The sequence below is a fragment of the Acomys russatus genome, chromosome 7 (genome assembly GCF_903995435.1).
Source record: "Acomys russatus chromosome 7, mAcoRus1.1, whole genome shotgun sequence".
Lineage (NCBI taxonomy): Eukaryota > Metazoa > Chordata > Mammalia > Rodentia > Muridae > Acomys > Acomys russatus.
The window spans coordinates 37,034,390-37,052,723 of record NC_067143.1 but is presented as its reverse complement, the minus strand read 5'-3'; the positions used below and the strand labels follow the sequence as shown (position 1 = coordinate 37,052,723).

Sequence of the window (18,334 nt, the reverse complement as noted above, 5' to 3'; positions counted from 1 at the left end):
GACATCCCAGTATCTGCCCGTTCTCACGAGGTATTGCTACAGCTTAGGACCACTCACTACCAACACCTGCCACTCTCAGCCACCAGGCTTTTTCAGACCAAAGTATCAGCTCCGCCATGTGTCACAGCAGTCTCGACAAGGACAGCAGATGGAAAGAAAGAAAGAAGGAAAGAAAGAAAGAAAGAAAGAAAGAAAGAAAGAAAGAAAGAAAGAAAGAGACACACAGGATAGCTGGAAGATCCATTCTACCTGCCTGCACTCCCTCAGGGTCTCAGCTGTCTCTCCCTGTCCCCTCTAGGGAACCGGGCCAGCCACCATGACAGTAACTAAACAGGCACCTGCCTGTGCTCCCCCTCTTCTGACTCTCTTTCCTACTTGCTTTCTGGTTTGAGGCCACCTTTGAAAACAACAGAAACAAACAAGCCCACGAAACTCTGTTGCACACAACTCCTTGGTTCACAGTCTGGTTATTGTGAAACTCAAACCAAGACTGCAAATGACACAGCTCAGCTATACACCACACCAGACTCACACACCTCCAGGGCACCACTTAGAGCAGGAGGGAGACAGCAGCGTGTCCTCCTGGATGTCAAACCTGCATCCCCCTCAAGCCTTTGAAGGGGTCTGAAAAAAGGCACCTGTCTTTTAACCCATTAATTAAGCGCTTTCATGCTGCAATGTAGACTGTCACCCTGTCACAGAAGGTGAAGAAGAGCTGAGGGACTAGGTCACCAATCACCCATTGTGCTCACACTGCATCTACCTGCTCATACTCACTGTCACCTCCCTCACTGCCTGCCACCCATCTGCTCTCACCACCCAGAATGTCCCCAAAGAGTCCTACATGAGCAAATTGGGGTCTTATTAAGAAAACTCCTGTATCATAAACTGGGCCGTAGTTTACCAAGATTGAGATTTTTTTCATGCTATGAAAGATATTAAATAAATCCAGTAAGTGTTGATGCTTACTTAAGTGTCTGTGCTCTGGGCTAGGAAAATGACGCGGTTAGTCACACAAGCATGAGGATCTCAGTGCAGATGTCTAACCACACCCTCGTACCCCCACAGCCCCTATGCCCTCCACACACCCTACACACATCCCCGTGCTGACTGCCACACATGCTGACCCACTGTCAGGGAGGCAGACAGTAAAGCCCCACAATTGGCCAGCCAGCCTGGCTCAGTCGGTGAGCTCCGGGTACAGGGGGTCCCTCTCTCAAAAACTGAAGTCAATGTGGTGGCTTGAATGAAAATGCCCCATATAGGCTCATGTTTTTGAACACTTGGGGCCCGGTTAGTGGTGTTGTCTGAGGGGGGTTTAGGAGGCACAGCCTTGCTGGAGGACATACATCGCTGGAGCAAGCTTTGAGAGCTGAAAGTCTCTCGCCATCTCCAGTTCACTCTCTCTGCTTTCTGCTTGAGGTTCAAAGACATGAACTCAGCTGTGAGGCCTCTGCTCTGCCATCATGGACCCACCCCACCCCACCCCCCGAGTCAGCCTCATCCTTCAGTTGCCTTGGCCATGGTCTTTCATCTCGGCACAGAAAGGTACAGTGGAGGAGCTGAGCCAACAGCTCAGTGGCTAAGGGTACCTGTCTTGTTTGTTTCACAGTATCTGCTTGGCAGCTCACAGCCAACTACAACTCTAGGTCCAGTGGTTCCTACATCCTCTTGTGCCTCCACGGGCACTGCACACGTGGGATGTGCATGCTCACACACATGTAAGATGCTCTTACTCAAAATAAAAAGTTTTACAGCAATTGAGAAAGATACCCGACATCAACTTCTAGCTTCCATATATGTGCACATACATGAGCATGTAGATACACTGCATGCGCGTGTGAGTACACACATGCGCGCGCGTGTGCACACGCACGCACTAAATTAAAGAATAACACCCTACAAATTAGTATTTAAACAAAACATGTAGTTTTTGATCCAGGCCTCCAGATGTGCATACCACAGCATACTGACACTGACCCCCAAATCAAAACAGGGGTTGACACACTTTTCTGTCAAGGCCGAGCAGTAACAGAGTTCACCCATCCCACTAAGTCCAATGTACATCTGTCACAGAGTTCAGCTGTCTAGGTTGTACAAGGCTTAAGCAAGTGAACACCATGTGTCCCAATAAAACTTTATCAACGGACACAAAAGGCAGATTTCATGGGGTTGCTCAATTTTGTTACCCATCGTGTGGTTTTCAACCATTCAAAAAAAAGGTGAGGCCACCCTGGGTTGAAGAGCTACACAAACGAACAGGCAACAGGTCCTATTCTATTCCACAGCATACTGAGAATGGACACGTGGCATCTAGCTCAGATAACCTTACATTTATGCAAGGAATAAGCGTTGCCGGGAAGAGGCCAGACAAGAACCATCCTGACATGTGCTTTTGTGTGCTGCTGGCTTTGAACGTGGGGGGTAAGGGGATGCGGGGGGGGGGGCAAGGGCAGGCTGTCTGGAGTTCTGGAATGACGCTTCCCAGCTCTGTGACATTGAGTGGGTTCTGTTTAATCTGACCATGCTGTCACTCCCTTTTCTGTAGTGGGAGAGCTACCACAGTGCCTCTCTGATACAATTATTGTAAAGGATTCAAGGAGACCCTTGCAGCCTCTGAAACATGCTGCACAGCACTTCTGCAAAAATAAGGCTAATCAGTACATGATTAAGACCCATGCAATAGCTGGCTCAGTGCAAAACATTTTTCCTGAATAAGAAGGTTTTTTTGTTGTTGTTGTTTTTGGGGTTTTGTTTTGTTTGTTTGTTTTGCTTTGTTTTGTTTTTGTTTTTTGTTTTTTGGGTTTGTTTTTGTTTTGTTTTGTTTTTTGTGGGTTTTTTTTTTTTAACTTTTAGAAATATTGACTTCCAATCTCAAAGAAAGTAAAAGTCCACACTATACATAATTTTTTTAAATAGTGAAAATTTTCATTCTGGCATAACATCCCAGGGTTCAGCTATCAGGAGTCTGGAAACCCCTGGTTTCTCCAAGAGGTGTAAGCTCAGCCATGAAGACAGAGAACACACAGAAACAGTGACTCACAGGTCACAATAGCAAGTGTGTCTAAGGGCCTCTTTGTGAGGGCAGTTTGCAAGGTCTAGAAGGAAAGTGCAAGATAAATTGTGTATAACAAATATTGCCACTATCCATATGTGTACCAGGCTGGGGTAACAGGAGATAGAGGAGACCCACAGATTTGGGGAGAGAGAAAGTACAAAATGACAGTTAAGCTAAGCAAGCTGTCCTCAGCCTGGCTTTCAAATGGGAGAGAAACTTCCAAGCAGAAGTAACTGAACAGGCAAAGGCATGAGTGGGCACAGGGCTTCTAGAGGGTGGAATGGGGAGGGATTGGGGCAGGGGTGAGTATTAGGCAAAGACAGAGGGGGTGGTTACAAGCATCTCTCCACTAGAAATGTCCCGGACATGAAATTAGAGCGTCTGTCTACCCAGGCTATTGAGGTGAGCCCTGGGGGGGAGGGGGGGCGGGGAGGAGGCAGTAACAGATCAAATGTATCTGATGGCAACAGAGCACTGTGTTCTGTTGTGACAAATGACACTGGGGCATTCAATGGGGATGGACAGGAGTGGGGGGTGGGGTGGGAGGACTATTTAGTTAGGCAGCATCCACATAGGACTTAGAGACTGGAGAGTGAGGAATTAAGAAGACACTGAAAGGAGGAGCTACAAAAACAGCGAAGAAGGAAGGAAGGAATGCTGTAGATTCTAGACAAGATCGATAGGGCAGTCTGCGGGTCTCTAACAACTGCTCAGGGAAAGGCTGCTAGTTTCAAAGCCAAGAACAGTCAAGGAGCATGGAAGAAATAAGATAAATAAAGCATGAAAATAAAAGAAGAAAGCATGTACAGCCCAACACACACTTCTCCCAAGGGTGCAGATAAGTAGGAGAGAACGGCTACAGTGTCAAACATTCACAAGTCTCTTCCTAGACCCCATGGATTACCTGCAAACCTGGGACATGTAGATGGGTTCAAGGAATCTAATTCAGTTCTTTTTAAAAGCAACTATGAACACAAAACAAACAGTGAAACACTGTCTTTTCTGCCCCGCAAAAGAATTGACTCATCCTTAGAAATCACACGTTCGCGATTCAAGGGCTATCAGCACAGACGGAACCCTTTGCAGAGAGATGAGAAAGCCTCATGAGCTCCAGTGTGACCCTTGGTCTTGCTCACTCAATACATTTAAGGGTCAGAGGAAGGAAGTATGTTGGCCCTGGCACTCATAGGAGGTTAGCTGAATTTCTCATGTGATACCATGCATTAAAATTATGAGGATCGCTTTAACAGACGGCTGCAAAGACTGCATTTGTCAATACCCAGTACAAACAAAAAGCACCCCATAAACAAGCTCTGGGAATGACTCCAGGCATTGGCCCCATATCGTCCCCAGTAACAGATATGGAAGCCAGACCCAAGGGAGAGTTAAAGTCGCTCCCCCAAGGTCACACTTTATAAAGTTTCCTCACTTCTTTTTTTTTTTTTTTTTTCAAATTTTATTTATTTATTATGTATACAGCATTCTGCCTGCAGGCCAGAAGAGATGGTTATGAGCCACCATGTGGTTGCTGGGAATTGAACTCATGACCTTTGGAAGAGCAGTCAGTGCTCTTAACCTCTGAGCCATCTCTCCAGCCCCAATTTCCTCACTTCTTTAGGACACCTAGTTTCCCACACTCTGAGTCCTACTATCTTCTTGGCGTTCGATGTCCCTCCTCTCACAGTGAACTCCAAAGCCTTCAGCCCATTCTGTGATGTGGTCCTTACAGCAGCTGCTAAGTCAATCAGGAAACTCTTTCCAAGCTGATCAACCCGCACAGCTCTGTAAGCACAAACACAGCCCGGCAGCCCACGAGGCCCCCACTGCCCACCAGCATCGACAGAAGTTCACTTTATGAAGACCTGGCTTCACAATGAGTTTCTCAAGGTTCAAAATGAAACTTCAAAATGAGTTTGGGTCTCAAAAGAGTTTGGTTCAACAATGCCTAGCCAAGGGCAAAAGCGAAAGACAAGAAAAGAGAAAGTTCTCTGTTTTCCCAGTGGTCCTATCTCCATTTCTTCAGGACCCACTGGACCTCCCTCCCCTGCAGAAAAGCAAGAGAAGTGAAAGTGATGAGCCCTTGGTACTGAAGATTTCCATCCTTCCTACTCATGGTCAAATGATGGAATTTTATCTCCACTCCATGAAATTTCTTTGTTGCATGCTAGCTAGCCTTTCCGCGTCAGCCCACTCCAGGATGCTTGCATGAAATAAAGCAACAAATTTTAAAAAGCTATGTATGGCTATGAGTTCTATGAGTTATGGCAAAGCCTTGGTTCTACTTCATCTTTTGGTAGCTTTTACACAACTGTGTGAGACTGCCCACTCATGTCAAAGCCTGTTTCCCACTGGTCCACCCACTCAGGACTCTCATGCCCATGGCTGATCACATCACAGTCCTTGACAGATGCTGCCAAGCTCTTCACATAGGCAGATGCTCTGGTCAGTTCAGTTCAGTCTTTGCCTCATGAGTTTTCTGTGAACATTCCCACAGAAGGCCAAGGGCTGCCTCTGCAGGGGCCCATTTTAGCTACTGAGAAAAAGTGCTAGCAATGCCATGTGCATCGTCTACTCAAACCTGACAAAAAGGCAACCGGTGGGCAAGTGATTCAAAGCCACTCTCATCTACAATGCTGAAGGGCTGCACAAAGCAACGGGACACATTAGTTCATCACACCCATCTTTTAGCACCCACAGTGTTTTAGAAGTTTAATTACCAATATTTCAAAAATAGAAGTCTCATAAAAATTTGAACACCCTCCTCCCAAAATGAGGAAGACCTCAGAAAAGTAGGCTAGCAGGGTCAGAGGCATGCAGGCCATCAGCATCCACTGAGGCCCCAGCTCCTCTCAGCACTGTCTACTGGATGCTCATGAAACACTAGCAGACAGCTTCCCGAGTACCCACTGTATGTCAGGCAAGGGAGGCTTGGACACCATAAGGAGTAAACAGGACAAGAAATGATCCAATATTACCATCAGATAAGAAGTGACTTAACATTGGATGATATGAAGGACTTTTGTTTCAGAAGATGGGGTAGGTATACTTTCCAAAGTCATCCTAGTGACTACAGCTAAAGCTTTGGGCATTGTATACAGCTCAAATACAAGAAGAGGCAAGAGGAGACAAGAAACATCATGGCCAGAGACACTGGTCATACTTCACCCCCCTGGGGAAAATAATGGCATGTTAGTGAGTTCCCTAAGTGTTAGAGCTGAAAAAGTTGGCAACCTAAAAATGCCAGTGAGCTCAGAGAAATAGTGTTCCTAAAAAGGCCTGCTCTCTCGCTCTCTCGCTCTCTACCATAGAGCAAGCAAGTGGCCAGCTAGAGAGGCAGAAAACTCTTACACAGTAACCGCTTCCCTGGGGCCATACTATAAAGGAAGAGAAAGGCAAAGATAAATGATAGGTGGAAGGAAGATAGATAGATAGATAGATAGATAAGATCAGATAGATTAGGTAGGTAAATGGACAGACATTAGAAGATAGGTAGGTAGGTACATACGTTCATACATACATACATGCATGCATACAAGCATACAAACACACAAAGGTAGGGTGGATGGATAGACAGATCCACTGACTGACCGACCCACCCACTGACCAACAACCTGTGGCCCCACAATTCACTTCAGCAAAAGATGACAGAAAGACTAAACTTCCACCTTTGACCAGACTGTAATGAGCTGCCTTACTGACCCCTGTCCCCTCTTTGTCTACAAGGTGGTGTCAGAGTAGACACATAACACTGTCATCTTGCTAGCTAGTACAAACCCACTATCCCCCCACCTTAGTGTCAGGGGAGGCCATGTGGGGAGCCCAACTTCCATTTCAACTGATGGCAATGAGGTTCCCGTCCTCCTGTCAAGTGGAGGAGGTCAGATAGCCTGAGTGGAGAGTCAGTTCACTCATCGTGGCCAGTGGTAATGATAATTCTACCCTTTCCAAGGTGCAGGGTGAAACCAAGTTGGGATCAGTAACAAACTATCTCCACCACTCCCAGAGAGAGAGGCATCAGTGGGGCCTGGTGAGAGGCATCAGTGGGGTTCCTCAGCAACAAGGAAGCAACAAGCAGAGTTTTAGACAGGAACCTGAGCCCTTCCTCCACCTGGAGCAAATGAGAGTGACATTCTCTTTATGACCAGAGCAGTGTCAATCAAAACCAATAAATCACAGACGACTAAATAGGACTCAGAGTCTCATAATAGCCAAATGCCCAGATTTCTTTTTTTTTTCTTTTTTTTTTTTTTTTTTAGAAAATCACTAATTCCAAGAGCCAGGGAGATTTCAGGTTGAATGAGTAAGGAAAAAAAAAAATCAATGGATGCCAACGCCAGAATGACAGAAGCATGACAATTACAACATCATCAGTTTTTAAAGGGTGCAACATCTAATTGGCAACATGCTTGAAGCAAGTGAGCAAAGAAGAAATTTCAGCAAAGATGTATATATAAATGATGTAAATGAGATTCGAGAATTGAAAAATCTAAAATCAGAATATAAAACTCTGTGCAACTCACCCAGATTGTAGGCAACAGAAATGAAGTGTGAGACAGGGTGACACAAATTACCCAACCTGAGCAACAGAGAGGAGATAGCTGAGAGGAGAGAGACAGCCCCAGGGACATGGAAGATGATAACAAAACATCCAATATGTCATTGGAAGCCCAAAAAGAAAGGCGAAAGAGAGCAAGACTGTCAAGCACTCAAAGAAAAAGCAAGTAAAAATTCCAAATTTGGCAGAAGACATAGTCTGCCAACTCAAGAAGCTAAGTGAACAACCAACAAGATAAAGATGAAACCTACCTACATCAAGACACCATAGTCAAACATCTACAACCAAAGACACCAAAAATATCTTGAAAGCAGAGACAGAAATGGCACCTAAGTGACTCAAATTATACCAGATTAGAAATCATAGTCAAAAGATAAGCTTGATACAAATAGCCAGTACACAGATGGAAAAGGTGTTTTCATCCATCCTTAGCCATCAGGGAAATGCAAGTCAAGCCTACAGCTAGTTTCCATCTCCTGCTAGTCAGAATGGATATTAACAAGAGACTAAATGATCACAAATGCTGAAGAAGGTACAAAGAACGGGATGGGGAAAAAAACCCCATGTGATTGGTAGGCACGTAAATTAGTCTAGGTACTACACATATCATTATGAAGGTTCCTAAATAAGACATAACATAGAGGTTCCATAGGATCCAGCTACACCACAGCCAGGTCTATACACACCAAGGACTCTGAGTCCACATGGCACAAAACATCTGCACTATTCACAACAACGAGATATAGAACCAGCCTAGATATCCCATGACAAATGAGCGGATACAGGAAATGCGTTATACACATCCAGTGTAGTCTTCAGCCATAAAGAATGAAATTAAATCACTTGAAAAAAAGTAAGTAGAACTAAAGATCATCATGTTAAGGCAGACGGGGGAAAAAGCATATTTCTTTTGTTTTACAAGTAAAAGCTAGATTTAAAGTGACGTGGAAGTAGAAGGGACCATTTGGGTGAAGGAAAGATACTGGCAGGAGGGAAGAAGGGCGTGATTAAAGCACATTGTATATATATATTTGAAAAATCTCACAATGAAACCCATCATTTTTGTACAATTAATATATACAAATGTTGAAAAAATGGGGAAAAGGGCTTTGAACCAGGAACAGGGCAGTTCCCAGAACCAGAGGAGGTGGGTGCAGAGGGGCTCACCCAGCAGTGCAAGATGCAGCTTAAAAGGCAAAACACAGAAGCAATATGGAGGAGTCAGATGGGCAGCTTCCTTGTTTGGCAGTGGAGTGCATGGCTGGCTGTTTGTGGTTGGCTAGAGCTGTGTGTGTTGCACTCTAGGATATATCTGGTTTTAATGTTGTGGTTCGTGTGGGAATGCAAAGCATAGCCTTGGCTGATGGCCTCCTGCTTAGTTAACCTAACATCATGGAGGTCAGAAGAAGGAGCCACAACAATTTCCGAGAGCAGAAAGAGAAGACTCACTGCCACAGGTCACCCATCCATAGCAGAAATCCTTCAGCAGAAAAGGCAAAATGAAAGCATCTCAGACGAAAGCAAGTTAAGAATTTGCCATCAGTCTCTTTTTTGTTGTTGTTTGTTTGTTTGTTTTGTTTTTGTTTTTCGAGACAGGGTTTCTCTGTGTAGCCTTGGCTGTCCTGGACTCGCTTTGTAGACCAGGCTGGCCTCGAACTCACAGCAATCCGCCTGCCTCTGCCTCCCAAGTGCTGGGATTAAAGGCATGCGTCACCACGCCCGGCTTGCCACCAGTCTCTTATGCTGACAGAATAACTGAGAAAACAAGTTCTCTTAACAAAAAAGGAAATAATAACAGAAACTTGAAACATTGGAAAGAAAGGCAGAAAACAGTAAATAAAAATACAGACACAAATGCTTCTCCTCTTGAGCTTTCTAAATGATTTTTGATGGTTAAATCACAAACTGCAACACTGCCTCATGTGTGAAAAGATGGAATACAATTAATGTAACTATATTGTAAATGAGGAGAAAAGAAATAAAGGGAAGTAAGCTTTCTACATTTATTTTAACTTTTAAAATAACAATATTGGTAAGTTGTTTATATTTATTATAATACCTAGAATATACTCTACCAATCTTTACAAAAACATTCTCATGAAAATACTACATAGAAGTAAAAACTAACACACAGAAAAGTGGAGTCAAAAATAAAAGAAATTCAAAACATAGCCAACAAATAAAATGGTAGCCTTTAGCTCTAATACGTAAATAACTACATTAAATGTAAACGGCCTAAACACAACAGTTAAAGAACAGACTGGAAGAGTGGATTAATGTAGCATGGCAGTTAGGGTTTGAATTTGAATGTTCCCTTCAGGTCACATTTTGAATACTTTACCTCAAAACTACAGTACTCTTTAGAAGGCTGTGGCAACTATAGGAGGTCAACCTGGCTGGTAGTAACACGTCACTAGAAGACAGGCCTTTGAAAGCACCATTCATCTCAGGTTCTGGGCCTGCTCCTGGTCAGCACCATGTAAGTGCCTGCCTTCCATGCTTCTACCGCTACAGATGGGACCACTCTTCCTACCATTCTCCCCTATGACAAACTGAAATTCCTCTGAAACTGTGAGCCAAGATTAATCTTTTCTTCCTTGAGTTGTCTCTGTCCAGTATTTCGTCATAGCTAAACAACCAAAACAAAATCTGACTGCACCTTGTCCAAGCAGCACACTTCAAATATTGCAACATGGGCAGGCTGAAAGCAAAGTGAAGCTCATTAGCTACATTAATATCAGATAAACCTTAGAGCAAAGAAAAAATTACCACAGTGGAAATTGACATTTTAAGTTTGGGCTTTATTTTATTACCAACCAATGAAGATCTGTCACTAGACTAACATGGCCTTAGATAAAATTTTTGCTTTTTTTAAATATATATGAATGGAGTTTATATGGTATTTCAATAGATACATACAACATGCATTTGTTTTTCTATATCTGACTTACTTATTTAACAAAATATACTACACTTCACAGGATTCCTGTGGAGAGCCATGCCAAGTTCTGCCATGTCAGAAATCCTGTGCTTAGGCTGCACACTGTGACCTTTGAGTTGCTGACCTTTGCCTTACGAGGTCTTGTGTTCCAGGCTATCCTAGGACTATTTTTACCTTTGAAAGAAGTAGGGAAGTCCCAACTTGGAACCACCCCAGAGGATCAAGGAAGTTCTTACAGGGAACTACTCAGAGAACTAGGAAGTTCCACAGGGAGCGATTCAGGGTACTGTATTCTTGCCTGGGGGCTAGGGTGAGTGAGATGAGAATAGATCCTATTGACCTTGCTCTCTCTATATTCCTACTAGTCAGCATTGAAGTGAATCTTGATCAGAAATTTCCTGATTTGATTCGTTATTTCTCGCGTCTCTGTATCCTACTTTCAATCCCCACTCCCTCTCTCAGGTGAACCCTGATTCAATTTTTCCAGCGGGCCGGGACACGACAGATTTAATTTTTTCTTTGTGGCTGTATAATAATCCTCGTGCGTCACATTCTCTCTACTCATCCCATCACTGAGGCACCGACGGTGACGCTGTAGCTCTCCTGACTAAGGCCACTATACGCACAGAGGTGCATGTGGCTCTTAGGCACACTGCTCTCACCTTCTTTGCTTGTACACCCAGAAGGGGACTAGCTGGAAAACACAGAGCTCCACACTGTTCTCCACAGTAGCTTTTTAGATTTATATTCCCACCAGCAACGGATGGCTTCCTTTCCTCTCCAGCATTTTTAATCTTTTGCATTCTTGAGTTGTATCTTCAGGCATGCGCCCAAGCACTGTGAGTGGGCAGACTGGATGTAGGAGGACAGCACAGAGGTCTAAGGATGGAGTCAGAAGCCACTGCAGCCTCGGGGGTGCAGACAACCAGAGCAGAGGAGCAGCGGCAGAGATGAAGAATAGTATGGAACTAAGCATACACGTTCAGAGCAAAGCCAGGAGGAAGACCACACCAACAAACTAGTGATGTGACAGAGGAACCAAGGCCCAGTTCTGTGCTTTGTTGTTTTGTTTTGTTTTGTTTTGTTTTGCTTTACTTAAAGGGCTGAACAGATGTTTGAGCTCACCAGTAGAAAAATGTGAGAGAATACAGACAAAAGTTCCAGTTTACCCATCTCAAGCATAATACCTGAGCGGATGGATATCTGCGAGGAAGGCAGCACTGATTGGTGTCTGTATTTAAGAGGAACATCTTAGCTACAAATACAATTTTGAGATTCACCAGTACATATATTCTGTCTAGATGTGGGTAAGCCTCCCTGAGAGTGCGTCAGCCGGCATGGTGCAGTACTGTGCAGTCAAGGGGTGAAGAAGAGCCCTGGAGGCTCTTCTGGCTGGAGGATCAGCTGGCTGACTGAACTCAAACCCTGGCAGGTGCTATCGGCAGACAAAGGCAGACTGGCCAAATGCTGTTGAGAGTTCAGATGGGGAAATTACTATTAAACTGAAGGACACTTAAGACCTAAAGATGTGTGGCCTCAAAGCACAGGCGAAAACTCAATTAGAATGGGTTGAAAAGAAAATGGGTGACAGAAAACCAAGGCAGAGTATGAACTTCCTCAGAGAACCTGATGATAAGGGAGACCAGATTTTAAAAAGGGAGGGCACAGCTAAGGGAGGATTTTTTTTCCTTTTTTCAAGATAGGAGAACTCATATCTACATGCTTATGGGAATGTCTCCAGAAAAAAAGAAATGTACTGAAGACAAGAGCAAAACCCATGAGACAATGAAAATGAGAGGTTCGGGGGCACCGTGGAGTGAGTGGCCACTTGTATTTGTTGTTTGTTACACAAAAGAAGCAGAAAAACACCTACACATGAGCAAGCAGGGGACCTTGGGACTCCTGGGGTGCAGACAGAGACATGGATGAGGGACTGTGACTGGAATATAAGATTCACCAGGGAGGACCTAAGTCACAGAGCCTGAAACAGCCACAGCTGATGTGTGAAACAAACAGGAATCCTCAGGGCTGAAGAATAGTGTCTTCCTGAACCATACAAGATGGCGTATGCCTACAACCTCAGCAATGCAGAGGTGGAGGGTCAGAAGGTCAAGGTCATCCTCACCCACGTAAAGAATTAGAAACCAGCTTGGGGTACATGAAACTGATAAAAGAAAGAACCAGGAGCTGGGTGAAAGGCCCCACCAGGAGCAGATCAGAGGGCCGGGGGTGCAGCATATGCCTGTGATGACATTGGGAATGCAAAGGCAGAGGCCAGTGGGAGGCCGCTTCATAGAAGACCAGGAGCAGCTAAAGCCCAGACAGCAGCAGGTGCAGGATGAACCTGCCTCACAGCCCCAGTGCGGCTGCTCTCCCCAGGTGTCAGGGACGCGGAGGCCAGCAGACTCTAACTGCCCTCATGCAGCTAGCTGAGGTCCAACACTCACAATATGTCCACCTGTTACTTGGCTGAATGAAGTACTGTATCCATTCCGTTTACTAACGACTTTATTTTCTGGGTAAAACCTGTCAGTCATCATGTCCCGATACACATGTCACACACCCCTCCACATACTTAGTACCATACAATTTGCAATCAATGTACTTAATAAAGCTAAAACGCTAATCTCACAGTGAGGAGCTCTGGTTTCCAGTGTGCTTTAAAAGCAAATCCCAAGGGACACTCTGGGCTATAGTTTTACTTCAAAGAACAAAAAATAAGAAATGTTTGGGTTATACTGAATCTTTCAGTTATTAAAAAATTCCAAATCAATTTGGTTTGGACATCTACTCTAGGACCCTGACTTTTAAATCAACGTGCACAGATTTATGGGTTAATTTATCCAACAGTCTGTGTGAAAAGACAGCAAGAATGTTTTATTTTTACTATATTTTCCAATGCATCTAAGAGAAAAAAATTAATCTATGGATTTTGCAAAGCACATTTTTCTTTTTCTCTAATAAGAAAGTGAAACAAAAGGCAAACACTGTCTCCCTAGAGAATCTCATCACTTACCAGGGCCATCTTTCCCTGAAGCATTTGCCCATAAATGGCCAGCCAGCATAGTCAGTGTCTGAGGGGGATATGTCAGGGTCCCTTGTGGCCACTCAGCCTTTCTCAACTTGATATATTAAAAGAGAAAGAACAAGTTACCAAAAGGTTGCGTTAAGGGCTTTCCCATTCCCTACAGAGCCTATAAGGCTGCTGAAGACTGGGTGGTTAAACTCGGGAGAGAAAGAGAAAAGCAATGGTACTGGTCCCTGGACTTTGATGGGAATATGACATGAGTCACTAAGAGGTTAGAAAGTCCTAGAATGAAAAAATATGTCTATTGGTACAGCATCCAGGCCTGAGAACCCACCAGCAGTGGGGTCTGAGCCTCCCTCATCAACTGTGACTACTGTCCAGAGAAACTTCTATGAAATAAAACATAGCCAATTTGATGTGGTGAGTGGCCGAATGGATGCGCTACCAGAGTGTGTCTCTATCACTTGTGTGGTGAGCGGTACTTAGCAAGATGGCATCATGTAGCTCTAAGCTGTTTGCATTTCCTTCTAGCAGCTCCACCTGCATCCCTGGCTCTATTTAAAACTCTGGTAAAGAGTTTTGAAAGTATGCAGTGACAAACTCAAGAAACCTGTCACACTGAGGCATCGTCTCCAGGGCTGACAGACAGCTCCTCTTCTGGGAAGCAAAGGGCTCTGTTCCTCAATGACAGCGAAGGGGTAGGAAAGGAAGCGCAGATAGCCAGGACATTGACTCATTTTACCCTGCCATGGTCCAGACTCCCTGAGTTGTTAAAAAAAAAAAAAATGGTCTTTATTGTCTTCGTCTTTCTCTGAAATGTTTTAAGTAAATTATTTAAGAATTTCAGAACTGAGGCACACACACACACACAAACCCCATCCATCCGTGGAGGGATGGATGGACGGATAAACAGTCTCTCTCCCACCTTCCCCGCCTCATGTGTTTGTGTGGGGGTACTTACAACTCACATACTGTGCAGCTCACTCAAAGTGCACAATCCAGGGGCTGCAGACATGGTTCCACAATTAAAAGCACTTCCTGCTCCTCCAGAGATCCTGAGTTCAGTTCTCAGCACTCACACTGGGTGCTTGACAACCGCCTATAACTCTACTCCCTCCAGGGATCCAAAGCCCTCTTTTGGCCTTTTTTTTTTTTTTAAATATTTATTTACTATTTATTTATTTATGAGTGTTCTATTTGCATGTTTGACAGAGAAGGCATCAGATCACATTATAGATGGTCGTGAGCCACCATGTGGTTGCTGGGAATTGAACTCAGGACCTCTGGAAGAGCAGCCAGTGCTCTTAACTGCTGAGCCATCTCTCCAGCCCTCTTTTGGCCTTTTTGAGTGCACGCACACGCGCGCGCGCGCGCGCACACACACACACACACACACACACAGACACCTTTAAAAAATTAAAAGTACAATCCAGTGGTTTTTAATATACTCAGAATTTTGCAGACACTGCACCATCAAGTTTATCATGGGCCCGACCTCTGAATCCTCTCATTCATCACACAGAGAGAGAGCCAAGAAGGCCCAGTTAAGTCATGTCTCATCTCCAAGCGCATCATGTAAAGGAGCTAGCCTTGAATCCCTGGGAATTATCAGCCACTGACATCATCCAGGACTCCCTTCTCCCTGCCCCTGGGAGGGCTCGGATTGAATTGAGGCCCACTGTGAAAATTATGTTTGAGAACATCTGGCATTTTTTATTACTCTGCTCCCCTGTATTAAATTAAACACAACCTAACTTTCCCAAGCCTGTTGCACTGCATTGTTTCTAAGAAAGACCTCTAGAACTGGGGCTGGGGACTAGGCCCAGTCAGGAGTGTGCTTTCCTAGGATGCAAGCAGCCTCGGGCTCAGTTCTCAGCACTGTCAAACTTATGCGTGGCGCTGCCTGCCTGTAACCCAGCCCTGGCAGAAGAAGCAGGAGCCTCAACAGTTTTCCATTATGTTTGGCTGTGTTGCCAGGCTGAGGCTAGCCCAGCCTACGGAAGACCTGGAAGAGGTGGAGAGTTGCAGAAAAGTCTAGAACAGGTTTGAAACTTGACTATCAGGTACTTTAACCTCAGAATGTTAAAGTCCAGAGAGAATCTACGATGTGTTTCTTTTCAAATGATTTCAGGGGGGGGGGGTGAGATTTAGACCCTAGGTAGGAACACACCGGCTGCAAGGACAGTGGTGACTGAATGGACTCCTGTCACAGTATGTTTCCCAACTCCAATAACTTCCAAAGACTTCAACCACCCACTTCTGCTCCGTGGTCAGAAGCCGTCCTGAAGCTCCTAAGGACTCAATCTGGGTGATCATGACATTTGCTCCTATAACATCCATATCTAAAAAAGGGGGGAACTATCTATATATCTATTTATCATCTATCACTCATCTATCTATCTATCCGAACCTCACTTATTCCTCATTTATCACATCTGCATTTATGGAGCGCTCACTCCTCAGCACTAGTCGAGTATGGCGCCCCCTAGAGTTTCTATTTATAGACTTCAGAGCACGTCTTCACTTGCCCCAGTTCTCTCATTTTAAAATGTTCGTTTTAATTGGAATTTGCCCCACATCAGTACTTCCAGTTCCAGACCCTGGAGTAGGATAGGCCCATGGCCCGGAGGCCAACGACGACTGAATAGCCCACAGACTTTTGTTAAGTACTAGAGATCCAACAGGGAAGCCACCATCTCTGCCCTCACCCAATGGGCCCCTCCTCCAGGATTCCTATCACTCTGAATAGCACCACTGTCCGCCCTACGTCCCCTGCTGGGAACGGCCATCACTCAGTTTCCTTGTGGATCAACTGTGACTGAGGGGCTAGCAGTGTCTTTCCAACTGGGATAGAGAGGAATTTTCTAACGCGCTGAGATCTCAAGATGGATATGAGGGAGAAGCAGGGATAGGGCATAGCCACAGATGTGGACCCTAAATGCAATCTGTCCACCTGGGTTCTAGCAAATTTGAGGCTGAGGAGGGGATAGGCGCAGGGCAACAAATCCGCAGGTGCTGGTGGCAGGTTTTACAATGTGAGCTCTACAACCGCGGGAAGAGTGTAGTATTAGAAAGCAAATTTTCTACACACACACACACACACACACACACACACACACACACACACACTTTTCCTATGTCCCTGTTTCCAGCTTCCTCTGTTCAGAATGCCCCCCTTCTCCTCCCACAGTCCACAGCCACAATCCTTTCTCATGCTTCATGCCCAGATGCCATGGCTTCTCCTCTTGTAAGCTTCCCCATAAAGCCCTCACTAAGTCACCAGCCACCCTCTTGTGCGGAGGTGTGTCTAGCACGGTTTGTTTACGTGTGTGCTTTGGGTCTCATCACACTACCATCTCTTTGAGAGCAGTAGCCTGGTGCCAACCTCGAACCAACCAAGGGAAGACGAAGACGGCGGGCAAGGGAAGGGGACCACAGCGATGTGACCCAACCAGAAGGAAGCTAAAGAGACTGCGGGGGAGGGGGGCGGGCAGCCAGGGGGCAAGTACAACGCCCGGGGGGAGGGGGGTCCCAACGGACAGGCTGGAGATTCAGGGGCAGGAGGGAGGCCTACCCGGGTCGTGGTCCCGGTGACTTTCCTCCCGTCGCTCATCCCTGAGCCCACTACCTCTGACCCCTTCACTGCCAAACCGCTCAGATTTACAACCGCCAGGGCTCAGGCGGAGACCCGAGACTCTAGGGAGGAGGCACCACCGCGCGCAGCACTAAGCGCGCGACCGCTACCCGCCTCCGCGCCCTCCGAGGCGACCAGAAACCCAGCCCGAGGGAGGCCGATGGAGACCCCCCGAGTCCACAGCCCTGCGACCCCGTGGGGACACCGCCTCCAGGTCCCCCTCCCGCGCGCCTTCCTACCTGGCTGGCTTTGTGGAACTGCTTCTTGAGCCCGGCCACCGACATCGCGGCGGCGCCCCGCCCGGGGGTGGTCTCGGGGCTCCGCCGGGCCACGCGGCCGCGACGCTGAGCGGAGCGGGCACCCCGGGCGGTCCCCGCGCGCCCCACGGCCACGGCCACGGCCACGGCGCTGTCACACTGGCACACGCGCGCGCGCAGATAGCAACACCGCGTTTCAAGGCCAGGGCGCAGCCCATTGGCCGAGCTGCGGCGGCATGCAAATGAAGCCGCTGGGACCGCCCACGCTTCATTGTTGCGTGGCTACCGGGAGCACTGGAGCTTCGAAAAGGACCCTCGGAAAGACTGGCGGCGGCTTGTACTCGGGATGCGATGCGGAGAGCCTCTTGGGACTTCTTTCGGACCGCTTGGGATGCAGCTGATTTTGAGGTTGTTCTGGATCCGAGTTCTTCTCTCTGCTCTTCTGGGACTTGATGTGAAACTTGTTTTTACTCCCTGGCAGCAACAGCAACATCCTCACTTCCCCTCCACCACCCTGGGAGTTTTGGATTGACAAGTGTTGTGAGGAAGGAACCGGGAATGTGCAGGGAGAGAAACACTACAGGAACCTGGATCTGTGGTTGGGTGGGGAGAAGACAGTTGTGGGCAGCTAGGGTTGTGCTGTAGGCGCACAAACAGATCTGCCTGAGCAATCTGGGGCCCCTTGGAGAGAGTTAGTTGGTGGTAGTCTAATCAACTCAGACTAGTCTTACAGCTGAGCTGAGCCCCTTGTCAGCTACACCAAGAACCACTGTCTGAAAGATGCCAGAAACAGGATCTTCCTTCCATTCCACTCCTTACCAGAGATTCTTCAGACTGGTCGTCAGGTGTGCCCTTACACAA

General features: G+C 46.3%; 1 protein-coding gene across 1 annotated transcript in view; it reads right to left on the bottom strand.

The window, feature by feature from the left end:
- Window positions 1–17,579, bottom strand: part of Sh3gl3 (SH3 domain containing GRB2 like 3, endophilin A3) — a 122,973-nt gene extending 105,394 nt beyond the window's left edge. The window contains exon 1 of the mRNA XM_051148843.1: window positions 17,456–17,579. Coding sequence (XP_051004800.1) covers window positions 17,456–17,500 — 45 coding nt within the window. The 5' untranslated portion in view covers window positions 17,501–17,579. The remainder of the gene's footprint in view (window positions 1–17,455) is intronic.
- Between the last annotated feature and the right edge of the window lie 755 nt (window positions 17,580–18,334).